General features: G+C 45.6%; 2 protein-coding genes across 5 annotated transcripts in view; both read left to right on the top strand.

Annotated features, from left to right (window-relative positions):
* Nucleotides 1-10,417: 10,417 nt before the first annotated feature.
* ZFP37 (ZFP37 zinc finger protein) lies at nt 10,418-24,927 on the top strand. 3 transcript variants are annotated; one of them, XM_019032981.4, is made up of 4 exons: nt 10,418-10,647; nt 16,654-16,738; nt 17,033-17,167; nt 22,292-24,927. In XM_019032981.4, exons 1-4 carry the CDS (start codon nt 10,516-10,518, stop codon nt 23,833-23,835), a joined length of 1,896 nt encoding a protein of 631 aa, XP_018888526.1. In that variant the 5' UTR covers nt 10,418-10,515; the 3' UTR covers nt 23,836-24,927. The 3 variants fall into 3 exon arrangements, with proteins under 3 accessions (XP_018888526.1, XP_004048507.1, XP_004048508.1); XM_004048459.5 differs by having other exon boundaries at nt 10,425-10,647; nt 16,657-16,738; XM_004048460.5 differs by having other exon boundaries at nt 10,427-10,647; nt 16,612-16,738.
* Nucleotides 16,653-26,097, top strand: part of ZNF883 (zinc finger protein 883) — a 56,724-nt gene continuing 47,279 nt past the window's right edge. Inside the window, exon 1 of one of the 2 annotated variants that reach the window (XM_055350431.2) lies at nt 16,653-16,738. The gene's annotated coding sequence lies outside the window, so the exon portion shown is untranslated. Of the gene's footprint in view, nt 16,739-17,080; nt 17,168-26,097 lie in introns of those variants that run through there. The other variant, XM_063696665.1, reaches the window with a different exon arrangement.

Here is a 26,097-nt window from a genome sequence, read left to right as displayed (position 1 = left end):
CAGCAGAGCACGACGCCCCGACGAGCGCAGAGGAGGCAGGTTTAGGGGCTGGGAGCTTGGAGGGGTGGGGAGGAGGGCGCAGGGCCCCGGGAAGGGGAGCGGGGAGTGGGGGGCCCCGAGGGGGCCGAGGAAGCCCTCAGTGCGCCAGGAACCCGGGCCCCCGGTGGCCCCAGATGAGATGTGCTTCAAGTTTGAACGGGCGGAGAGGAAGGCACCGCGGACGGGGCACCGGAGTCCCCAGGATGCAGGGAGGGGCCAAGAGGATGGGGCGCGGAGGCGAGCCGCGGAGGGGTGGGGGATGGAGGGCAGGGGGAGGCGGGGTCGGGAGGGGCTTTGGGACCTTGGAAATGGGTCCCCTAGCGCTGCGCGCAGTCCCTCTGACACCTCCCGCTCTGTCTCCCGCGCAGGTTCTGTTCCCAGCCCGAGGCGCCTGGAGGAGCCAAAGCACCGGCCTAGATCGCCAGGGAGGACGAGCGGCCCGCAACGCCGCGTTGACGTCCGGGAGGAGCGACCCACCTCCCCAAAGCGCCGCCGACGCCACTCCCCAGAAGCCTGGGTCTCCCTCCCGTGCCCGCTCTCGCGAGTCGTCAACCACCTGGGCGGGCTGGAGGTGGCCCTGGGCGAGCTTCGGGCCCCGGGGGGCGCCTTCCTCCCGGGGCCCGCCGGCGGCACGCAGCCCAGCGCCTCGCAGCGCGCCTGGCTCACCTGGCAGCTGGCGCACGCCGGGGCCGCCCTGCACTGGGCGCTGGCCACGCTCGACAACCTGCTGGCTGCGGGGCCCTGGCCCGCGGGCCCGCCGCCCTTTGCGCCCGCTCCTGGGTGGCCTTAGGTGCGCACGGGAGCCAGCACCCTCGCCTTGGAAAAGCTCGAACCCTCTGCCCCAGAGGCGATCCCGACTCTGCACTGCAAACTCTACGGCGCCCTGCAGGACGGCGGCCTCCTGCCGCTTGGACGCCAGGAGCTCCCCGGCAGCAGCAGAGCAGAAAGAAGTACGGCCCCGCCCCAGTTCGCCTCCCGGCAGTCTCCCTCCCGCCGGCTCACGGACATAGATGGCTGCCTAGCTCCGGAAGCCTAGCTCTTGTTCCGGGCATCCTAAGGAAGACACGGTTTTTCCTTCCGGGGGCTCACCACATCTGGGACTTTGACGACTCGGGACCTCTCTCCCGTTGAATGTTTGCGCGTTTTCTGGGAAAGTGAAATGCCTAACCTTGTTTTCACTCTAACTCGCTACTTTGAATCTTCCCTGTTTGTCTCTTTAATCACCTAGCCTTGCTTCTCATGTAAATAAGGCTCTCTGTAGCTGGGAATGCTGGACAAACTCCAATCGACCCCTTAATTTACAAGACACTAAGGGCTCCTTACCCAACCCCCCTCCGCAAGGAGTTGACCTGTGTAAGCAGATACTCAGCATTTCAAAGGAGCCCAATCAACTGATAAGGTACTGGCACAAACAGTGCATGAAGTTCCCAGGATTTTTCTCGAAGAGATAACAACATAAAGCCTTGAGTTCGTGTCCAGCATAGCACCTATATCTAAGTGTCATGAAGGATTTAGAGCCCTGCACCTGGTACCGTTGCTTTTTGTAACCATTTGCCTTTTAAAATTGTTTATCTCTCTATAACCATTTGCTTCTTTTGATTCCTGCATGTTTTTACTCCTGTAGAATTACCGCATTGGAGTTCCCCTCCCCTTCCTAAACCAAGGTATAGAAGTTAATCAAGCCCCTTCCTCGGGGCCGAGAGAATTTTGAGCGTTAGCCATCTCTTTGGCCGCCAGCTTCAATAAAGGACTCTTAATTTGTCTCAAAGTGTGGCGTTTTCTCTAACTTCTGTGGGTATAACAAAAGGAAGAGGTGTGGGCTTTGGGCTTGGACCTGTGATTGTCCTTCTTTGAGCCGAGAGCGTTGAGAAGCCTACCTGGAGTGACACCCGGATAGAGGCCGAGCCACGCGGATTCGCGGAAGTGGGGGTGGGGGCTTGGGGAGGTACCTCGCCATAGGCGATTTGCAGGGCGAAGTGAAATGCCCCCGCCGTAGGTCATTTGCAGTGGAAAGGAAAATGCCTGGTCGGTCAGCTTCTCCGTGTGTCCCAAGAAATGTCCTCAATGTTTCCAACCTCTGCCCCCAGGGTCAGGAAAATATTCCTGAGAGGGTTTGGTGAGCCTCTGGAATCTCTCCACCATTCCGTGTTTGCACCCTCGGCTTTGGCGTGGATGAACTGCATCCACGTTTATGGAAAGCAGTCGTCATGTGTTTAATGACCTTTGTGGCTACCTCTTCGAGTCGTGTGTGTGTGTGTGTGTGTGTGTGTGTGTGTGTGTGTGTGTGTTCATGCCAGCGTCCTATGCCTTGTAACTGAAACCTGGGGGCTTCTCTCCCTAACCTGTGATGAACACCTGGGCAACTTTGGAGAAGGAGGTGGAAGGGGAATGTCCCACTGGGTGTCTTGGAACGGTGGCTTCTTTCTTGGGAAAGGAAGTGGGACGGAGAGAATCCACCCGAGCTCTTCAGAAAGGACCTGCACCGATGGGTGATAGGCAGCATGGGCTCAGGAGAGCAGGGAGAGTTAGGGGAGACACCCACGTGCCTGGAATAGTGGAGGGCCATTTGGAGCAAGCCTCAGATGGAGAGCGACGTATCCTGGTGTTCGGTCAATCCTTGTGAACCCGACAGCGTTCCTACAGACGTTAGACTCTCTTAGAGGTGATCTCTCTTTGAAGTTTTGTCTTGCGATTTAATATTTCCTTCCCCCGCCGGTGCCTTCAAGCATGAATGACAATAAATATGATACACACTTACCGTGTGTGACGTCTTCATTAGGGAATTCACTAGAATCGGCCGAATTCACACACTTATCGCCCCACATGCGTCCCCTGTCCCTGTCGGGAGAATTTTCAGCTCTACTCCCGTGGGTATATTCACCAGAACCTTACATTCTGCTCCACCGTACTCACGTTGCCCTGCCGTGGATATCCAGGAAGCACTCCACCTGTCTCTCGGAAACTTTGTGCCCTTTGACCCACATCTCGCATTGGCATCTTTTCCCTGCCCCTACACCTGCCCCTACCCCGGCCCCAGGCCCGGCCAACCACCTTTCTCCTCTCTACTTTCGCGATCCTCACCGCTTTCCATCCCACATCCCAAGGAGATCACGCAATACGGGTCGGATGGGCCTGGCTGATTTCACTGGGCACCATGACTTTTGGGTCCATGCATGACGTCCCAGATGACAGGCTTTCCTTTCCTTTCCCTGATGTGTTTCTTCTGCGAACCCTATTCCTTTGTCCTTCTCCAGTCATCTGCTGATGGGCACTTAGGTCGCTTCCACGTCTTGGTTACAGGCAGCGTGCCAACAACCAACGCAGCAGGACACATATTTGCTCCACATCCCGATTTCGTGTCCTTAGGCGATACGTCCAGAAGTGGGATGACTGGACGTATCCCACTGGACTGGAATCCCAGTTCCAGCGGTGATTTCTTGAGCAAGCCCCCGTATCGCTCTCGACCACCGCTTGACCAGCCCTTGCTGTGCTGGCACCTCCCACACCCAGCTGGCCACGCAGCCCTGTCCTCAGGCCTCACTCCTCTCTGCGCCAGGTCCAAGGTGGAGACAGCGAGCCTGAGATGTCCCTGAAAGCCGTCAGGGCGTGACCGGATCCCACGGCACCGGCCCTGCGGACATTCCATTTCCTTTCGCCTGCTTCCTTTCTGGCGACGTCTCCGCGCACGCCGTTTCTAAGACTCGCCTGGGACAGCCTGCGCCTCGCACGTCTCACTCTCCCTCTCTTCTCTTACCGAGTTTCTCCTCCCCACACCCCGCCGGGTCCTGCCTAGAGTCGTGCCCCTTCCTTGATTCACGTGCTCACCGAGCGAGCGAGGCGGAGGGCTGTGGCCATACACACACGACGATCCCATCCGCAGCCCGCCGGCATGGTCCTGATCTCAGAGCAACACCCGTCGGGTACAGAAAGGGGAGGAGAAAATCAGACCGTGAGGCCTAGGAGGAACGAACTCAAACCTGGCTGGTCGTGGGCAAAATGTGGCCCTCTGGCCCACTCTCCTCTGCTGCCTGTTTCTCCACAGAAAACTAAGTTGGGACGAAAGCACACCCTGTCCTTTCCTAACGTCGGTAGATGGATTCCTGCCGCCGTGGCAGAAAGGAGTTTTTCCTCCGCAGACTGCAGGAGCAAGAGAACCTGCGGGACTCGGTCTCCCTTCACTCGAAATTTGCCCAACTCTCGGCAGAGTGTGCACACACCCAAGCAGGCGCGCGAGCACACACACACACACACACACACACAGGCACGCACACACGCAGGTGCACACCAGGAAGTGGAGAAATCGTCCAACGCGGAGGTAGAGAGGACTTCGAAATGGGCAACGAAGTAGGGCACTTTCTTTGAAATTACCGTGAAGCCCACAGCTACCTTTGTCTCTGTTCTGCCACTCCGCAAAATTGCTCATCACTTGCCGGAGAGAGAGGCGGCAGGGACCCAGGGAGAAAGCAGAACCCCTCCAACCCACCTAACCTAATCAAGGTAGCCTGCCACTGTGGGCGTGTCCGTAGCCAATCCTCCTGGGAACACCCAGCAGGGGGTCCTGGCTCCCTATAAACGCCCGCCGGCTGCGCCCAACCGGCCATTTCCCCGCTTGCGCTGTTCAGGCTGCCAGAGGGTAGAGCCTCCTCGCCGGGAACACAGAGCTCTTTCCTGGATGGGGAAGCTGTCCTTTGAGGAGACGGGAGAAGACAGACCTCCCTGTGGAAAGCAGGGGAAGATGGAGACCCGCAAGAACTGGGAGGGCTCTGAGACAGGACGAGGTGAGTGAGGGTCGAGTGTCTTGTCTGTGCGGATTGGTGTGTGGAGGGGGTGGCAGGGGCCAGGGAGGCAGGAGAGTTAGAGCTGGGGTGACAAAGGCAGCGGCCCCCGCCCCACGGGCCCTGAGCCGGCAGGTGGTGGGGAAACCTAAGGCCAAAGAAAGGCAGACTTTTTGTGTGCTGGGTGGCTCCGCCAGCTGGGCCATCCTCTGGGTGCGCCCGCGGAGGAGGGTTTGCTGGAGGGTGCCAGGCAGCTGGGGAACAGCCAGAGTCAGGAGACAGGAAGGGACCCGGGGAGTGGGGCCTGGAGGTCTTGGGCAGCTGGAGAAAGAGGAGGGGGTGGGGGACACCTGGGAGCAGAGCCATTCCTGCCTTGAAGTCACTCTGGGAGCTTGGCCCTTGCAACCCTCCCGCAGCCGTCTACGGACGGGTCATGGCCCACTCACTGTCGACCTCCTCTTCCCCCGCAGCTTTCAGCGGGCACAGCCGGGAGGCCTCTGCGTCCAGGCACAAACGGTGGAGAAGCCCCGATGGCTCCCCTCGCAGTCCCGGCAGAGAAACCGGAAACCGAGGGCGGAAGGTCAAGCCACGACCAGCCCCAGCCGGAGAGAGAGGCCACGACAAGCCCGAGTCCAGCAGAGCACGACGCCCCGACGAGCGCAGAGGAGGCAGGTTTAGGGGCTGGGAGCTTGGAGGGGTGGAGAGGAGGGCGCAGGGCCCCGGGAAGGGGAGCGGGGAGTGGGGGGCCCCGAGGGGGCCGAGGAAGCCCTCAGTGCGCCAGGAACCCGGGCCCCCGGTGGCCCCAGATGAGATGTGCTTCAAGTTTGAACGGGCGGAGAGGAAGGCACCGCGGACGGGGCACCGGAGTCCCCAGGATGCAGGGAGGGGCCAAGAGGATGGGGCGCGGAGGCGAGCCGCGGAGGGGTGGGGGATGGAGGGCAGGGGGAGGCGGGGTCGGGAGGGGCTTTGGGACCTTGGAAATGGGTCCCCTAGCGCTGCGCGCAGTCCCTCTGACACCTCCCGCTCTGTCTCCCGCGCAGGTTCTGTTCCCAGCCCGAGGCGCCTGGAGGAGCCAAAGCACCGGCCTAGATCGCCAGGGAGGACGAGCGGCCCGCAACGCCGCGTTGACGTCCGGGAGGAGCGACCCACCTCCCCAAAGCGCCGCCGACGCCACTCCCCAGAAGCCTGGGTCTCCCTCCCGTGCCCGCTCTCGCGAGTCGTCAACCACCTGGGCGGGCTGGAGGTGGCCCTGGGCGAGCTTCGGGCCCCGGGGGGCGCCTTCCTCCCGGGGCCCGCCGGCGGCACGCAGCCCAGCGCCTCGCAGCGCGCCTGGCTCACCTGGCAGCTGGCGCACGCCGGGGCCGCCCTGCACTGGGCGCTGGCCACGCTCGACAACCTGCTGGCTGCGGGGCCCTGGCCCGCGGGCCCGCCGCCCTTTGCGCCCGCTCCTGGGTGGCCTTAGGTGCGCACGGGAGCCAGCACCCTCGCCTTGGAAAAGCTCGAACCCTCTGCCCCAGAGGCGATCCCGACTCTGCACTGCAAACTCTACGGCGCCCTGCAGGACGGCGGCCTCCTGCCGCTTGGACGCCAGGAGCTCCCCGGCAGCAGCAGAGCAGAAAGAAGTACGGCCCCGCCCCAGTTCGCCTCCCGGCAGTCTTCCTCCCGCCGGCTCACGGACATAGATGGCTGCCTAGCTCCGGAAGCCTAGCTCTTGTTCCGGGCATCCTAAGGAAGACACGGTTTTTCCTTCCGGGGGCTCACCACATCTGGGACTTTGACGACTCGGGACCTCTCTCCCGTTGAATGTTTGCGCGTTTTCTGGGAAAGTGAAATGCCTAACCTTGTTTTCACTCTAACTCGCTACTTTGAATCTTCCCTGTTTGTCTCTTTAATCACCTAGCCTTGCTTCTCATGTAAATAAGGCTCTCTGTAGCTGGGAATGCTGGACAAACTCCAATCGACCCCTTAATTTACAAGACACTAAGGGCTCCTTACCCAACCCCCTCCGCAAGGAGTTGACCTGTGTAAGCAGATACTCAGCATTTCAAAGGAGCCCAATCAACTGATAAGGTACTGGCACAAACAGTGCATGAAGTTCCCAGGATTTTTCTCGAAGAGATAACAACATAAAGCCTTGAGTTCGTGTCCAGCATAGCACCTATATCTAAGTGTCATGAAGGATTTAGAGCCCTGCACCTGGTACCGTTGCTTTTTGTAACCATTTGCCTTTTAAAATTGTTTATCTCTCTATAACCATTTGCTTCTTTTGATTCCTGCATGTTTTTACTCCTGTAGAATTACCGCATTGGAGTTCCCCTCCCCTTCCTAAACCAAGGTATAGAAGTTAATCAAGCCCCTTCCTCGGGGCCGAGAGAATTTTGAGCGTTAGCCATCTCTTTGGCCGCCGGCTTCAATAAAGGACTCTTAATTTGTCTCAAAGTGTGGCGTTTTCTCTAACTTCTGTGGGTATAACAAAAGGAAGAGGTGTGGGCTTTGGGCTTGGACCTGTGATTGTCCTTCTTTGAGCCGAGAGCGTTGAGAAGCCTACCTGGAGTGACACCCGGATAGAGGCCGAGCCACGCGGATTCGCGGAAGTGGGGGTGGGGGCTTGGGGAGGTACCTCGCCATAGGCGATTTGCAGGGCAAAGTGAAATGCCCCCGCCGTAGGTCATTTGCAGTGGAAAGGAAAATGCCTGGTCGGTCAGCTTCTCCGTGTGTCCCAAGAAATGTCCTCAATGTTTCCAACCTCTGCCCCCAGGGTCAGGAAAATATTCCTGAGAGGGTTTGGTGAGCCTCTGGAATCTCTCCACCATTCCGTGTTTGCACCCTCGGCTTTGGCGCGGATGAACTGCATCCACGGTATTGGAAAGCAGTCGTCATGTGTTTAATGACCCTTGTGGCTACCTCTTCGAGTTCTGTGTGTGTGTGTGTGTGTGTGTGTGTGTATGTGTGTGTGTGTGTCTGTGCGGGCGCGCACGCGCCCGTGGTTTTGTGTGTGTGTGTTCATGCCAGCGTCGTATGTCTTGCAACTGAAAGCTGGGAGCTTGTCTCCCTAACCTGGGATGATCACCTGGGGAAGTTTGAAGAAGGAGGTGGAAGGGGAATGTCCCACGGGGTGTCCTGGAACGGGTGGCTTCTTTCTTGGGAAAAGAGTTTGGATGGAGAGAATGCACCCGAGCTCTTCAGAAAGGACCTGCACTGATACGTGATAGGCAGCATGGGCTCAGGAGAGCAGGGAGAGTTAGCGGAGACACCCACGTGCCTGGAATATTGGAGGGCCATTTGGAGGAAGCCTCAGATGGAGAGCCAGATATCGAGGTGTTCGGTCAATCCTGGTGAACCAGAGAGTGTTCCTACGAACGGTAGACTCTCATAGAAGTAATGTCTCTTTTAAGTTTTTTTGCCTGATTTAGTATTTTCTTCCCCTCCCGGTGCCTTCAAGTATGAATGACAATAAATAGCATACATATTTCCCATGTGTGACGTCTTCATTAGGGAATTCACTAGAATCAGCCGAATTCACACAGTTATCGCCGCACTTGCTTCCCCTGTCCCTTTTGGGAGAATTTTCAGGTCTACTGGAATGAATATACTCAAGCGTACAACATTATGTTCTGATCCTCCGTACTAACTCATCCCTACCACATATATATATGTATATATATGTATATATGTGTATATATGTATATATGTATATATGTATATATGTGTATATATGTATATATGTATATATGTATATATGTGTATATATGTATATATGTGTACATATGTATATATGCATATATGTGTATATGTATATATATGTATATATGTATATATGCATATATGCATATATGTATATATGTATATATGCATATATGCATATATGTATATATGTATATATGCATATATGCATATATGCATATATGTATATATGTATATATGCATATATGCATATATGTATATACGTATATATATGTGTATATATATGTTGGTTTCAAGAAAATCCTTGAGAAACTGAACTGCCTCTCTTTCTGATTTGTGAGGAAGAAAGGAAAGGAGAGGTATTGAAAAAAATATTGTACCTTTTTATGACTCTAATATCAGGAACAATTAAAGTCAGGAACATATCTGAGGCAGAAACAAAGCAATTGCCTATCCCTACAAAGGTGACGCTCAGAGAATACTCTCAGGAACACAGTGTAGGGGGCCGTGTTTTAAGTAGGTGAAGAGTAATTTCAAGCCATCATTTATTTTTCAGTCTTCAGTGAGTCCTTAGTTTAGTATTGCTGGATAACCAATTATCACCAGCTTTAGTGGATTAAAGTATCACAAACCTATTATCTCACAGATTCTGTAACCTGGAAGTCTGTGTATGGCATGGTTAGGGTGATGGTTAATTTTATCTGTCAACTTGACTGGGCTAAAGGATGCCCAGAAAACTGGTGAAACATTGTTTCTGGGTTTGTTAGTGTGTTTCTGGGAAAAGATTAGCATTTGAATTAGCAAACTGAATAAAGAAGCCCCCACCAATGTGGGTGGCCACCACCTAATCCACTGAGGGCCTGAAAGGACAAAAAGGAAAAGGAAGGGTGAATCCTCTTTTCTATTTTTTTTTAATATTTAACTTCTGTGGGTACATAGTAGGTGAGTATATTTATGGGGTACATGAAATAGTTTGATACAGGCATGCACGGTGTAATAATCACATCATGGAAAATGGGGTATCTATCCCCTCAAGCATTTATCTTCTGTGTTACAATCCAATTATACTTTGTTATTTCGAAATGTACAACTAAATTATTATTGGATATATACACCTGTAGTGCTATCAAATACTAGGTCTTATTCCTTCTTTCTTTTCTTTTTTTTTTTAAACCCGTTAAGTATCCCCACTTCCCTCCCACCTTTTCTTTTTTCTTGAGCTGGGACATTCATCTTCTGCCCTTTGACATTGGAGCCCCTGGTTTTCTGGCCTTTGGACTCTGGACTTACATCATCCCTACCCCTCTCCACTCGTTTTCCAGTACCTTGCATAGCGCAGCACCTAACCTGCACATATTCAATGAATGCAATTAATGCATGAAATGGCGCATTAAGGAATTATTTCTCCAAGTGCTTGATTATTCTGGTGAAATATCTTCACCAAACCCGGGCTCTCACGGAGGAGTGGTGTGTTTACTTAACTTTCTGTTTCAGTTTTTCTTATTGTTCTTATACTATATATGAAAAGATTTATCGTATATCTCAAAGATTAACGTCCTCTCCCTATAAAATAATGTTATTTGTTCGATCAGGCTTTTCTCCGTTCTGCTTCCAATTTCTCGCATCCCACCTTTCTAAAGTCCGCACTAAGCATTGTGATTCCCGGACTTCTAGCCGCTGGCCGCACTGACATGTATTCGGAAAAGCAATTCCAAATTCTGTAAAATATCTTCCAGCAGTGATGCGATCCGAACGCCGGCAGTGGGTTGTCAGGCCTAGGTCAGTCCTGTAGTGCGTAACGGAACTGGGTTCCGGCTGGCTCTGATCGCATCACTCCTGCATCCTGCAAGTAACGCCCTCGCCAGCTTCCACCTCCCGATCTAATTGTCCCAGAAGTCCCCGCACTTCCGCTGTACGGCTGGGTCTTTGCCAAGATGGCCGCGCCCGTGCGCTATTACTGAAGGGCGCCGCCATCGCAGCTGCCGGACCCGCTAAGGCCGCCCTCCGGGTAGCCGCCATGTCGGTCTCCAGCGGCGACCAGATTCTGACAAAGCCAGAGACCGTGGACCGGAGGAGAAGTGCGGGAACGACCAAAGAGGCCGGGCGACCACTGGAGATGGCTGTGTCCGAGCCCGAGGCCAGCGCCGCGGTGAGAGCTGTGATGAGACAGGGTGTTTTGGCGGTCAGAGATGGTGTACTTGCGGGGCAGTGATTGGAGTAGTCTGTGACGATAGGTGATTTGGGAATTGGTGGAATAGATGCTAGATGGTCTTTTGGGAGGTCGGTGTTCTGAGTTATCTGTGGGGTTAATGATTTGGCTTTAGGATATCAGTATTAGGAGGGATCTGCAGAGACAATGATGGGGAGGCGTCTGTGGCAGTCACTGAGTGTCAGAGTTTGGAAGGAGATCAGAAATGGAGGCTTTGTGATGTGTCAGAGATAGGGAAGGACCGTGGGGGTTGGCGGTTTGGGATGTCTATGGGAGCCGACGATTATGGGTGCCTGTGGTGGTCAGAGCCTGGGTTATCAAAGAGGGTCAGTGTTAGGATTTGGGAAATTCAGTGATTGGGAGCATCTGCGAGCGTCAGAGATTGGGGCTTGAGAGTCAGTGACGGTGATGTCTGTGGAAGTTTGATTAGCAGTATCTTTGAGGGTCAGTGGGTAATGGAGGAATCGGGGGGCCAGTGAGGGGGGAATATGACTGTTGGAGTTTGGGGAGTCAATGTTGAGGTGTCTCTGGGGATGGTAGATGATTTGTATGTCATCTGGGGAGAAAAGGTAATTGGGGATGTATGCAGGTCAATAATTAGGTGGTGTCTAGCAGTAATAACTGTGCTTTGAGTAATGAGGTGATTAGTAGGAATTAATGATTGGAGATCCTCTATGATTCTAAGGGGGTCAGGAGTTTGAGGGGATTGCTGCATTTAATGATTGAGGGTTCTTTGGTGGTCAGTGATTGGAGGTCTGTGGAGGTTAATGATTGTTCTGTGGAGAGTGATAGTTGGGAACTTGCAGAGATCCATAATTGGGAGAAGTTTGTGAAGGTTAGTGATTGGGGAGTATTTGGGTGTCAGTGATTGAAAACTTGCAGGAACAGTAGGAACAGTCTGTAAGATGAGCATTTATTTTATACCAGGGGGTATTTTTTATTTTATTTGTTTGTTGTTGTTGTTTTGCAGTCCTTGCTTTGTCCTCAAAACCAGGGAATGTTTTAAATGCTGGAGAGACACCAGGAAACAAAACCAGAATCCCTCCCTCAATGACTTACATTCTAGAAATATGAAAGATATAATAAAATATAAACAAATAAAATTATTCCAGACACTAATAAGTGCTGAAGTAAGTAAAAGAGGATGATGTGGTACAGAGTGATTGAGGGTAGGGAGTGCATGACTTTAGCCAGGTTAGTCATGGAAAGCTTTCCTTAGCAAATGACAGTTGGGTTGAGGCATAAATCATCACAAGGAGGCAGCCATGCAGAGATCTGAAGAAAGAGTGTTTCAGGAAGAAAAAAACACCAACTGCAAAGGACCTGAGATAGGAGTAAACTTGGTGTACTTAAAAAAGAGAAGGAAGATTAGTGCTGTTGGAGCACAGTCAGAGGGAAAGTAGAAAGCTGTGAATCATAGTGGTAGGAAGGTATCAGATAATGTAGGATTTTATTGGCTAGTGTAAGGATTTGGATTTTATTCTAGATGCAGTGAGAAGCCATTGAGTTTAAGCAGGGGAATGATCTGTTCTGATTGACACCTTGAAAAGATCACCATGGCTACCTCATGGAAGATGGACTGCAGAGGGGCAAGAGTAGGTAGATATAGGGAGGTCAGTTAGGAACTTTTTGCAATAGTCAAAGACAAGAGATTATGGTGATTTAGAATAGAGTTGTAGCAGCAAAATGAAATCAAATTCAGAATACATCTGGAGATAAGCAATAGAACTTACTAATGTATTGATATATGGAGTATGAGGGAAGAGAAGAATCGAGATTTACATCTAGACTTTTAACCTGAAGAACCGGATGGATGGTGATTCTGTTTTCTGAATGGAAAGGGTTATGGTGGAAAAGACTAGATTTGGTGGTTGGAAATGGGATCTGGGGTGATGTCAGTGGCTCTATTTTGGCCATGTCAAAATGCTCATTGCACATCTACCTAGAGATATTGGGTAGCCACTATATATATGAATCTGGAACTTAGGAAAGGGGTGAGCTAGGGAACCATTTTTGAAATGCATCACAATAAAGATGGTATTTAAAGCCTTAAGATTGGCTCGAGTCACCTAGGAAGAGAAGACAGATAGGGAAGAGAAGAGAGCCAGGGACAGAGGGCTGAGTCACTCTGACATTTAAAAGTCTGGTAGAAGACAAAAAACAACAGAGAGAATAAAGGGTGCCCATTGAAGTAAGAGGAAAACTGTGCAAGTGGGTGTCAAAGTAGCATAGAGAAGGAAGCCTTTCAAGACAATAGAAGTAATCAATTGTCATATATGCTTTTGAGTCCTAAAAGCAGGACTAGAGATCATTTGATTTTGTCAGTATGTAGCTCAATGGTTATTTTGATTGATTAGAACTCTTTTATTGGAGTTAAGGGGATAATATCCTGTTAGAGTGAGTTGAAAGAATGAGAGGTAGTGAAGTGGAAACAACAAGAGGCTTTGACAGGTGAGTACAGTGGAGAAGAAGAGGAGCAAGGAAGTTAAAACTTTATAGTTTTCAATTGATTGTGTATGGTGCTGGAATAAGGAATCTGAACAAGAAAGAAAGGCTAGGTAAAGGTGGAAGATTGTGAAAAAGTGGTTAGGATCAGAGGGCTCAATGAGTTTGGAGAATTATTGGAGTGAAAGTACTAGAAAAAGTAGCAGGATAGGAAATGATGGTCAGAGGGTGGAATGTCTTAGAGATTTTTGCAGGTGGTATAGTGATGGCAAGGTGTAAATGCAGATGATTGATGAATAGGTGGCTGAATTTGAGTGGAAGAAGAGGTTGCTGACCTCATGAAAAAGAGAGGCAAGGGTGTTGAATGGATCTTCCATGTTGATACAGAGGTAGTGCAGCATTATGGCAGGAATTTAGCTGGTGCTAAAGTTTTCAGTGAATGGGGTGGGATGACTGCAGAACAGAGTTAACATAGAAGTGAAAAACTGCTGTCCTTAGACAGGCCTGCTGCAAGGTCTGCTTTTTGCTGGCATCTGGGAAATTAGATTTCAGGAAGGATCCCACCATTCCCGGAACTGATTAAGAGTAGTTCCGAGTGCTTAAAGAATACACAGTGTGGTTTATGCTGAACACCTGCTTTCTTCTGGGAGTCTGGAATTTTTGTACATGCAGGCAGAGAGTGCCTACCTGACCAGCCCCCAGTGGAACCCTTAGGCAGTACTGGTCTCTAATGAGCTTCCCTAGTAGACAACATTTCATACATGTTATTATAACTCATTTCCAGAGGAATTAAGCATGTTTTATATGACTTCACTGGGAGAGGACTCATGGATGCTGGTGCCTGGTGTCCTCTGGACTTTACCTCATGCTGATTAACTGACTTTGTACACTTTTGCTACAATAAATAATAGCTATGAGTACAATTATATACTGAGTCATGTGAGTCCTCCTAGCAAATCACCGGACCCAGAAGGGTTAATGGCTGAAAACCTGGTGATACTATAAATAAGCTATGAATTTTGAAGGAGAAATTGTTGAAAGTAATCATTTACCTCATCTTTAGACCCTGAGGTACATGGGTCATGGCAGGGAGGGGGGTGGTGCAGGAAAGACAGCCTCCACTCCTCTGAGGCTCCTGTAAGGAAGCAGGATCCTCAGGAGACAGGTAGATTTCAGGTAAAGCATGCAAATGAAGGGAGTGGCTAAAGAGGTTGAGGGAGGAGTGGAATTTGCTGGCAGTAATTAGAGTTTCTATAAAGGCCACTGCTTGAGAATTCTGTTTAGTGATTGGGGATTGATAAGATGAGGGATTTGGGGTAATGGGAGATAGATTACCAGTGTCCTGTGGGTATCATTGTTTGAGGAACCTGTGAGAATATGTGATTTGGAGTGTCTGTGGGGGCAAGTGGCTAGGGAGATCTGCTGCTGCTACTGATTGGGAAGTTTGCTTTACCCAGTCATTTTGGAACTATAGGCCCAGTAATTAGGCAAGGCTGTCTGTATCAGCTCAGTGATTGGAAGGCCAGTGACAATCAATGATGGGAAATTATTGGTAGTCAGTGACTAGAGGTCTGTGGGGCTAATTTGATGACTTTTGCAGGTAATTGAATGGTGGTCTGGCCAGGCACAGTGGCTGACATCTATAATCTCAGCACTTTGGGAAGCTGAAGTGGAAGGATTGCTTGAGCCCAGGAGTTTGAGCCCAGCCTGGGCAACATAGCGAGAACCTGTCTCTACAAAAAAATTTAAAAATCAGTCAGGCATGGGTGGTGCATGCCTGTAGTCCCAGCCACATGGGAGGCTGTGGTGGGAGAATTGCTTGAGTCCAGGAATTCAAGGTGTCGGTGAGCTATGATTACGCTATTGCACTTCAGCCTGGGCAACAGAGTGAGACTTTATCTGCTCCCCCACCCCACTGCAAAAAAAAGAAGGAAAAAAAATTTGGCTGCCTGTAAGGATAAGGGATTATCTTTAAATGTTAGACAAACATGTTTGAATGTATATTTATTAGTATCAAAATTCTCCAATAGCTGTGCCATCCTCCCCCACCTGCCTAATGAGAGGACTTCAACATACTTGAATTTCTTCCCTACTCCCACCCCCCTAGTTAGGGTTCTGCTTATTTTTTAATACCATACCTCTTGATTTTAAGGATATTTTCATAACAGTTGTACAGGCACATTATCAAGTTACTTAGATTTAACTAGACATTTTACTGGTTGTATTTTTCATAGCTCTGTCTTGCATATTAAGTCTTTCCCAATTTTGAAATCTTTATTCTGATCCATTTTTACTTCTTTTAAAAATCATTCATTCTCTTTTTCTGCTTCTTTTCCTCTTTCTCCTCCCCTTCCCCCTTCCTCTATTTCTCCCCAACTTTCTCCTTTATTTCTAAAGAACATTGATAGTGTACTTTCTGCATTCTTACATGCCTAAAATATCTTACTTTTGCTGCCAAACATAAATGACTTTTTTTTTTTTTTGAGATGGAGTCTCTGTTGCCTAGGCTGGAGAGCAGTGGCTTAATCTTGGCTCACTGTAACCTCCATCTCCTGGGTTCAAGCAGTTCTCCTCCCTCTGCCTCCCAAGTAGCCGGAATTACAGGTGCCTGCCACCATGCCTGGCTCATTTTTGTATTTTTAATAGAGACCATGTTGGCCAGGCTGGTCTCAAACTCCTGACCTCACATGATCCACCTGCCTTGGCCTCCCAAATTGCTGGGATTACAGGCATGAGCCACTGCACCTGGCCCATAAATGATTTCTTTGACTGGATATAAAAATCAAGGGTCTCAATTCTTCTACCTCAGAACTATAAATACTGCTCAATAGCCTTTTAGCATCCCCTGTTATAGAAGAGGAGACAAAGATTGATTCTGTTCCTTTTTTCTTTTTTTTTTTTTTTTTTTGGCTATTTGTCTTTCTCTCCGATATGCACGTGATTCTATCCTCTTGAATAAAGAAATTCACAATAGGGACATTTCTGTTTGTCGAGACAGGGTCTCACTGTCTCAGCCAGGCTGCAGTGCAGTGGTGTGATCTCAGGTCCCTGTAGCCTTGACCTCCTGGGCTCAGGTGATCCTCCTGCTTCAGCCTCCTGAGTAGCTGGGACTACAGGCATGCACCACCATGCCCAGCTAAGTTTTGTATTTTCTCGTAGAGATGGAGTTTTTCCATGTTGCCCAGGCTGGTCTCAAACTCCTGAGCTCAAGCAATCCTCCTGCTTTAGCCTCCCAAAGTGCTGGGATTACAGGCATGAGCCACTGTGCCTAGCTCAGTAGGGACATTTCTTAACATGGTTTTTGTTTCTCAAAATAATGAAAAATTGAGTAGAGAATAGGTATCCTTTATAATATCATGATCAACAGTGGGTAGTCAAGGTAAGAACAAATTATTATCTTGTCCAAATCACTCACCAAATGTGGATAACATTAGCATGAACAGGAATATGCTATCACAGGTATCAGTAACATTCAAACATGTGACTATGGCCTTTACCCAGAAGGAATGGAAGCAACTGGATCCTGCTCAGAGCAACCTGGATAATGATGTGATGCTGGAGAACTACAGCAACCAAGCCTCAATGGGTAAGAACAATTCCTTTGTAATTCAAAATATGTCCACTGTGATACCTTCTCTCCGGAGTCCTTGATAAGTTTGGCCTTCATTTTTGTGGGTCAAAGGGCTTTCTTCTTTTTTGGGTACTAGGCAGGATATTTGTGCCCCTGCCTCCAAAATGGAAGGTCTATTTAGCTGACCTGGCATTTATATTGTGAAACTCCAGAAGCCATGTATTCTTTAGGCCCTGAAGTACAAATGCTGGTGCTTCATTTCTGGGATGGTCGTTCTAACACTCAGTTTCTGCTATTTCTCATGAGCAGGGTGTCAAGCTCCCAAACCAGACATGATCTCCAAGTTGGAAAAAGGAGAAGCACCATGGTTGGGGAAGGGGAAAAGACCCAGTCAAGGTTGTCCAAGTAAAATAGCAAGACCCAAGCAAAAAGAAACTGATGGAAGTAAGTTGTAACTTTGAAATTTTTCAGCAAATAATTTATTCTGAAATTCTTCTTAAAGATCCTAGACCTTTCTTTCTTAACTAGAAAATAGCAGTAGAAAAAATCAGGATTTCCTGAGGAAAGAATATTTCAAACTACAAAGATTCTGTAACCTGAGAGATTCTAATATCTCTTCCTTTTATGAACTTGTTCACATGAGAGGTTCTTTGTGAGGTTCGCTATAGTAGTGAGCTAGTGTTAACTACGGGAGTTTGGTTATATCACCTGTATCAGTCAATTTCCACTCAGTTTTGCTCCATGAAGGAATGAGCCCCTGAAATCTTAGTTACTTACAATAAGAAAAATTGATTGTTTGCTCAAGCCACAGCCCTATTCCATATTATCTTTATTTGGGGACCTATGCTGAAAGAGCATTCTCCATTTAGCAAATTCTGGTCTCACGGCAGAGGCAAAAAAAAAACAGGGTGAGTGGAACCACATGGTAACTCTTAAAGTCACTGCTTGGAAATTGTAGATATCCCTTTCAGCTCATATTTTATTGGTCAAAGCAGGCCATCTGGCCACTCCTGAGTTCAACATGGTAGGAACGTGTAATCCTTCCACTGGGAAGTGTGCTATAATTCAAAAGGCTATGTATTTGGAAGGGGCTGGGAGGTATAATCTTGCCACAGGAAGCAATAATACTATCTGTCACACCACTCAGGTTGTGGTAGGATAAAAGGTGAAAATCAAGGCTCTGAAACTTGGTACCAGCCCCTCAGATGCCTAACTGACCCTTCCATATAGCCACATATCCTTATTCCTGTGCTCAATTGCTCGGTCTTCAGAAGGAGCAGTGACCCTCTTAGCTATTCTCCATCCCACTCCTGCTTACCTTATATAAATCAGTGCTTTTTAAAAAAAGCATCCTCCCTTTTCCTAATATCCTCAGCTTTTCTTCTTTTCTCCACCCATACTCCGAGACCCTACGGTATCAAATTTTCTCCTATGTATTTGGACATTCTTAGATCTGCCCTCTTTCCAAATCTCTTGGCATGATGCTCCTGCCCTGAGTTATTACCGTTTCTCTCCTTTCACTATGAAATTCTCTAGACCCATGATCTATAGCACATCATCATTTCCATTTTCTCCTTAACTCCTGCAGTCAAATCCCACAGAATTCATGCCTCTATCTAAATTTCTGACTTTAAGATCACCACTGCTTACTTTTCAGTGCATACTTTAATCATTTTTGTTAGCTTGAAGTTCTCACTTACCCAGTTTGAATTGTACAACTTGAATCAGATCTTATCTTCTAAGTGCTTCTTTATCATTTACTTACTAGCTTCTCTTCCTTCTCATTTTGCTGAGGTGTCCCTAAGGTTTTGTCTTCTACCATCTGTTCTTCTTTAAAATTGTATTGATTATTCATTGTGCAAATAAAAGCTATTTATTCTACACTCGTGACTTCCAAATGGGCATCTCCAATTCCTTTGTCTTACACTCATATTTGACCTACTTACACAACAGCTTATTCTTAGGATATCAGAAATGGAAAGCTTTGTCTTTCTCTCTAAATTAGAGGTTCTTTTCATCTTCCCTGTTTTTATCAGGGTGTGCTCTGATTATAGGACTGTCTCCCATAGAGTTACTATCCTGTCTTCAGTTTCTGGTTCTTTTTCTCAATTTTCAGTGTCATCACACAAATCAGGTTCATATCATCTCATACTTAATTTTTCCAATTCTTAGGTAAATTTGCTAAATCCATTTCTTTTCCCTAATTTTTTCTCTTTTTTTTCATAGAGACAGGGTCTTGCTGTGTTGCCCAGGCTGGGCTTGAACTGCTGGTCTCAAGCAGTTCTCCCTCCTCAGCTTCCCAGTGTTGGGATTACAGGTGTGAGCCACCGTGCCCAGCTTTAATTGATCTTAGATGTTACCACCAAACATTAAAATATTCAGTTATTATTTACGTTACCATAGTCCCCAAATTATTAATAGCAGAATATCTGCTATGTCTTTTAAGTTTCTTTTGACCCCGAATTGTCCAAGACTGTATGAATTCCCTGAGACCAGAGGAACCAGTCTTTCAAATGACAAATGAAGAGACTCAATGGAGTTTCTGATTCATCCATTAATGGCTCCAGTTTTGGCTATCCTTACTTTTCTTGTTGACATTTTAAATTACAGCTAAAGAACAATCCTGAGTCATTTAATACATCTTTATCATTGCTACAATGCCTCTCTTCTTGGTTCAGGTTCTCTTTTTTTTTTTTTTTTTTAGACGGAGTCTGGCTCTGTAGCCCAGGATGGAGTGCAGTGGCGCAATCTCGGCTCACTGCAAGCTCCTCCTCCCGAGTTCACACCATTCTGCTGCCTCAGCCTCCCAAGTAGCTGGGACTACAGGTGCCCACCACCACGCCCAGCTAATTTTTTTGTGTTTTTGGTAGAGATGAGGTTTCACCGTGTTAGCTAGGATGGTCTCGATTCCTGACCTCGTGATCCACCCGCCTCGGCCTCCCAAAGTGCTGGGATTACAGGCTTAAGCCACTGCGCCCGGCCGGTTCAGGTTCTTATATACTACTTAGGAGGCTCTTCAAAGAAGGACTGTTCTATTCTCTCCAATAATTTGCTGGGCCAAGTGAGCTCCATATTTGTTTCTGAAGTTACAGTTGTTTTAGCTTAGCATTTATGTTTTAGTTACTGTCTCAAATTCAGGAAAAACTTCCAGCCTTAGTCAATTGCTCTTCCAGACCCAACTCTTCTCTGGTATTGCCATATTACTATACCAATTTACTTGTTCAAATTCTCCTCCTTTCCTTCATGGTGATATTTTCTTGTAGTATCTTATGTCTTTTCCTGCCAGCAGATATCAGTTGGGACCAGCCAAATTCATCATTGTAAAGGTTCTTATAATATTACATGTCAAGGGGAAAGTTTTCAGTTTTGATTCCTTTTTTTCCAGAAGGAAATTTTTCCTCAATGTTTTCCATCATCCTTGGGCATTGAAAGACACAGCCTTGTCATGGTACCTAAAAGTTTGTTATACTCTCTGCATCACTTAAAATTTCCTAAATGAAAAAGCAGCCAGCAACTGCACTTCTCTAGACTCCCTAATATATATATAGATATATATCTGTCTGTATATATATATAGATATTTATCTGTCTATGTATATAGATATATATCTGTCTATATATATAGATATATATCTGTCTATATATATATAGATATATATCTGGCTATATATATGTAGATATATATCTATCTGTCTATACATATAGACAGATATATATTTTATTTTTCAAAAACTGATCTTCTGCAACATGGGAATTAATCTCTCTAATGTCCTTTATAAAAGTAATAATATTTCCTTTCTATCCATTCAGATACCATAACTCTTTTCGGTTTGAGTCCAGTTTTCACTTTCTCAGTATAACGTTTCTTTACCATCAAGGTGGCTATTCACTTCCTGCTTCTTTCTCTCTGAAGTCATGGGGATTTTTATATCTGCTTCTCTCTAAGACTGTTTAATTCTCACTCAGAAGCTTTTTCTGCTATTCCATGCATATAGCATGTAGCTGAAAAATGACACCCCTAAATGGTGGCCCCAGCTCTTAAGATTATAGGTTTTTATACATGTAGTATCCATAGGTAGCTAACAGAAGTCTATAAATTTCAATTTCAGGTTCTTAGGCCGAAGAATATTATTGCACTACCTGGTGTTTACCACTGTCCAATCAATTGTTTTTAGCCAGAATTTGGATTATGTAATACAAACATAGAGGCCCACAGCTTTCAGTGTGGGTAATGGTCTCAGAGAAGGGAAGCAGGGATTAAGAAGACATCTCAAAATGTGTAAGTGTATAATGTATGGCAGAAAGAATATGAGCAACCATTTAGAGCTGGGAATAAAATTTCTAACTGACAATTAGAATGACCTGAAAAGAACAAATATATATTCCATAGCAAACTATTGGAAAACAAAACAAGCTTGGATGTACACTACAAATCAGACTGAGTAAAGTTTGCTAAGCTAATTACTATGAATTTTATCATTTGATGAAAGCATCAGGTAATTTAGAGAAACTAGGGATTTTTAAAGTACAAGAATATCATTTTAGGGGTCATTTCAGCAGTAGCAATGGAAAGGAAAAGATGTGTCAGCAGGAAAAGATCTAAGCACTACAAGAAGAATTCACCATGAGTAGTATAAAGTGGATAACCTTTCCTATTTATTCTCTCAGCCACTTATCAGCTCATCAGTACTTCTTGGTGGACTCACTTTATTTTTCTTTTCTGGCTGTTTTGGATATAATGACAAAAGTTTATGTTAGCTAGCTTCAGTAAATACAGGAATTTGTGATAAGGACCTGGGTATATCCCTTACAAGCTAAGGGCAAGATAGTTCAGCCAGTCCTCACCAGGGACGAGAAATAGGAACTAGGAAGGAACTAGGAAGCCATTGGGAATTGAAATTGTGCAAATGATCTCTTTAAAGACACAGTTCTTATGTCTCTGCTTCTCAGCGTGTGGATGGTTCATACTTTGACTTGACGAGCTTTCTGTTTACGTAGAGAAAATATGGCTTACTAGTACCTGCTTTATATAATTTCTAAATTTAAATACCAAGTGGAGACTAACTGGAGTCAAGTTTGTTAGAAGAAAGAATCTTGTTGGACATCTTGGTTTGAGTCAGATTTGTCTCCAACTGTGCCCATGGAGAATTGGGGTAATATAGTATAGGCTGCAGGAGCAATATACTATGGCCAGCTTGGGAGTTATCAGAACTGGGCAGCTTGGGCTTATAAGAAACCTCAAAAAGTATCAGCTACAATCATAAGCTCTTTTAACTCCATCTATTCCCTGTTCACTTCTCCCTGTGTTTATTTCGTCTTCTATCCCAGGTTGCTCACTCATATTTTTAAGCAGCAAAAACTTTAAAAAATCACTATTGTCACTTTTCCCACCTCTTTTTACTACAACATTTTCCCCCTCAAGTCCATTCACCCTAGTTGTTTCATTCACATTGGTATACCAGGCTTGAATAAAAATTTAACCCTACAACAGGTCATTTCTTTACCAGTTTTATTCCAAAATATAAGAGTACAAAGATTCACAAGAATATCTCACTGAATTCCATTTTAGAAGTCCAGAAAGATGATGACCAGCTTGAAAATATCCAGAAATCTCAAAACAAACTCCTCAGGGAAGTTGCAGTCAAGAAGAAAACTCAAGCTAAGAAGAATGGCAGTGACTGTGGTTCACTGGGGAAAAAAAATAATTTGCATACAAAACATGTTCCTTCAAAGAAAAGGCTTCTTAAATTTGAGTCACGTGGAAAAATTTTGAAACAGAATTTAGATTTACCTGATCACTCAAGAAACTGTGTAAAAAGGAAATCTGATGCAGCTAAAGAACACAAGAAGTCATTCAACCATAGCTTATCTGATACAAGGAAAGGCAAAAAGCAAACTGGAAAGAAACATGAGAAATTATCCAACCATAGCTCATCTGATAAGTGTAACAAAACTGGCAAAAAACATGACAAATTGTGCTGTCATAGTTCATCCCATATTAAACCGGACAAAATTCAAACTGGAGAGAAACATGAGAAATCACCCAGCCTTAGCTCATCTACTAAGCATGAAAAACCTCAAGCTTGTGTGAAACCCTATGAATGTAATCAATGTGGAAAGGTTCTCAGCCATAAACAAGGACTCATTGACCATCAGAGAGTTCATACTGGGGAGAAACCATATGAATGTAATGAATGTGGGATAGCCTTTAGCCAAAAGTCACACCTTGTTGTACATCAGAGAACTCACACCGGAGAAAAACCATATGAATGTATTCAGTGTGGCAAAGCCCATGGTCATAAACATGCACTCACTGACCATCTAAGAATTCATACTGGAGAAAAGCCCTATGAATGTGCTGAATGTGGGAAAACCTTCAGACACAGCTCAAACCTTATTCAACATGTGAGATCTCACACAGGTGAGAAGCCATATGAATGTAAGGAATGTGGGAAGTCTTTTAGGTATAACTCATCTCTTACCGAACATGTGAGAACACATACAGGTGAAATACCATATGAATGCAGTGAATGTGGAAAAGCCTTTAAGTATAGCTCATCCCTTACTAAACACATGAGAATTCATACAGGTGAGAAACCCTTTGAATGTAATGAATGTGGGAAAGCTTTCAGCAAGAAGTCACACCTCATTATACATCAAAGAACTCATACTAAGGAGAAACCTTATAAATGTAATGAGTGTGGAAAAGCCTTTGGACATAGCTCATCTCTTACTTACCATATGAGAACTCATACAGGTGAAAGTCCCTTTGAATGTAATCAATGTGGGAAAGGCTTTAAACAAATTGAAGGCCTTACTCAACATCAGAGAGTTCATACTGGAGAGAAACCGTATGAGTGTAATGAATGTGGGAAAGCCTTTAGCCAAAAGTCTCACCTCATTGTACATCAGAGAACTCATACTGGGGAGAAACCTTATGAATGTAACGAATGTGAAAAAGCCTTTAATGCAAAATCACAGCTTGTTATACATCAGCGATCCCACACTGGAGAAAAACCCTATGAATGTAATGAATGTGGGAAAACTTTCAAACAAAATGCATCCCTAACCAAACATGTGAAAACTCATTCAGAAGAGAAATCTCATGAGTGAAGTTAATGTGGGAAATTTGTTAACTAAATTTAAGGTTTTGTTGAACCTTGGAAATATGCTGAATTTAAAGAGTGTTAGAAAGCCTTTAGCAAGATGTCACACCTTGTTGTACATGAGAAACTTTGAAAATGGATCTTCATATAGAATCAGTGGATGGAAACAAGGGTTTAAACTTGTTACAAAACCTTTTATAAAAAATATTGTTTCAACAGTACTCAATTATTATAAATGATCTACATGTTCAGATTGAAATTGAAAGCTTTAAAAATTGTGAATAATTTGAATATTCAAAGCAATGGAGAAGCAAGTTATATATGCTGACAGTTCCTGTGTTTCTTCTTGTTTTGTACTTAAGCACCATATATTAGAGTTGAATTTGCATATCTGTTTATTGCCTTATGTAAATGAGTGTGGCCATCTGTATAAGCCTCTTTGACATTCTCACCCAGCTCTTTCTTAATGTCTGTGTTGGCTTCTGCATCAGCAGAAATCTTTTTAAAAGGGTTGTTATATATGTAAAAAATGTTAACAGGAAAATGAGAGAAAATAAAGCAGCTGAGGATACAAACGTGCTGGTAGGGAGTGATATTCAAGATATATTGTGAAGTGTGAAAAAGTAGGTTGCTGAACCATGTATATAGTATGTTCCCCTTTGTGTACAAAAGGGTATGTTTGTTTAACCTCTGTCTCTTATCTCTGTATGTGTATGTATCTTTGTATGCATATATACATGTATCTGTATGTGAATAGACTTTGAAAAAATACAGAATAAACTTCATGGTGGTTGCCATTGGGCGGAGGAGTATAGGATTGGGGTCTAGGATAGGAGCGAGACTTCCTTGTATATTTGGATTTTTAAATCATGCACATGTATTATTTTTATAATTAAAATATTTTAATATGCATAAATCAACATTATTTAAGGTTGTCACTGAGCCCCTCCACAATGTTGTTTGACAGAGTTAAAATCTTTGTATGCTTATTCATGAATGATGATGAATCTAAAGTATATAGTATGAAACTTGATGTTGAATTCATAAAGACTTTTTCTATCACACACAAGTTCTTTCATTAACATAGTGAATTATAACAGCACTGTTTCTACATTTGCCATTTTTTGATGTTGAATTGTGATTGCAGGTGATGATGAATTGTGATTGCAGGTGAATGAAAGTGATTTTCTGAATAATCACCCCGTTTTATCTCATATTCAAAGAACTAACACACAAACACCTCAATCAGGGAATTCAAATGAAACAAATGTCACCCCTCCCTGTTCTCGCTCAATATTGGGCATTATTTACTGGATCACTGTACTCTTTCTGAGTGAACCCAGAGTTGGCCTCAGAATCATTGTGCAGCGTGCATTCCAGAAGGTACTATGCATCAACTTGGACTGTCACAGGAGACCTATTTGCCATTGCACACCTGGATTTTTTTTACTCTTGAGCCATAGATTAAAAATACTTCTGGCTGGGCATGGTGGATGCCTGTAATCTCCAGCACTGTGGGAGGCCAAGGTGGGTGGATCACTTGAGGCCAGGAGTTTGAGACCAGACTAGCCAACACAATGAAACCCCATCTCTACTAAAAAATACAAAAAATTAGCTGGGCATGCTGTAATCCCTGTAATCCCAGCCACTCAGGAGGCTAGAGGCAAAAGAATTGCTTGCACCCAGGAGATGGAGGTTACAGTGCACTCCAGCCTGGGCAGCAGAGTGAGGCTCTGTCTCAAAAAAAAGAAATACAAAAAACGCACAAAACTTCTGAACTATTTTGAAATCTAAGTTGTTACACTAAAAGCAGAGACATAAGTACAGAAATGGTTTTCAAAAACATCATACCTTTATTTTAATACAATATTAATTTACATAATATAAAATATTATAATTTGGCATGTTATCTTTTATATTTTTTAAAGCACAATCCCTACATTATTTCGTTTATTCCTCAGAACTAACATATGAGCAGTAATCGGGACTTGTCTAGTCATGTTCAATCCTGTTGAGTAAATATTTCACCTAGACAGTAATTTAGCATAATAATAGGCCCTAAAGAAATATGTGCTTAAATGCCATCTTTACAAATATTTATCATTCAAGCTCCTTCCTTCCTGACCTCATTTCAGAGAATTATAATGTGTTAATATAATATATTGAGAATGGAATATGTGTTCGTGTATGTGCATGTGCACACATGCATACACATGCACGGGTTGAAAGCTCAACTCATGAATATATCCCCTCATTTCCAAGTAACTTA

This window comes from Gorilla gorilla, chromosome 13 (assembly GCF_029281585.2).
Source record: "Gorilla gorilla gorilla isolate KB3781 chromosome 13, NHGRI_mGorGor1-v2.1_pri, whole genome shotgun sequence".
NCBI classification, from domain to species: Eukaryota; Metazoa; Chordata; class Mammalia; order Primates; family Hominidae; genus Gorilla; species Gorilla gorilla.
Note: the sequence above shows the minus strand (reverse complement) of the source record. Positions and strands in the feature narration are given on the sequence as shown.

What these genes read in the sequence shown, in the direction of transcription:
- ZFP37 (XM_004048460.5), top strand. Translation starts at nt 10,516, where the DNA reads ATGTCGGTCTCCAGCGGCGACCAGATTCTGACAAAGCCAGAGACCGTG. An exon ending in AGCCCGAGGCCAGCGCCGCG is followed by an intron (nt 10,648 to 16,611) that starts GTGAGAGCTGTG and finishes ATGCTATCACAG; the next exon opens with GTATCAGTAACATTCAAACA. An exon ending in GCAAAAAGAAACTGATGGAA is followed by an intron (nt 17,168 to 22,291) that starts GTAAGTTGTAAC and finishes ATTCCATTTTAG; the next exon opens with AAGTCCAGAAAGATGATGAC.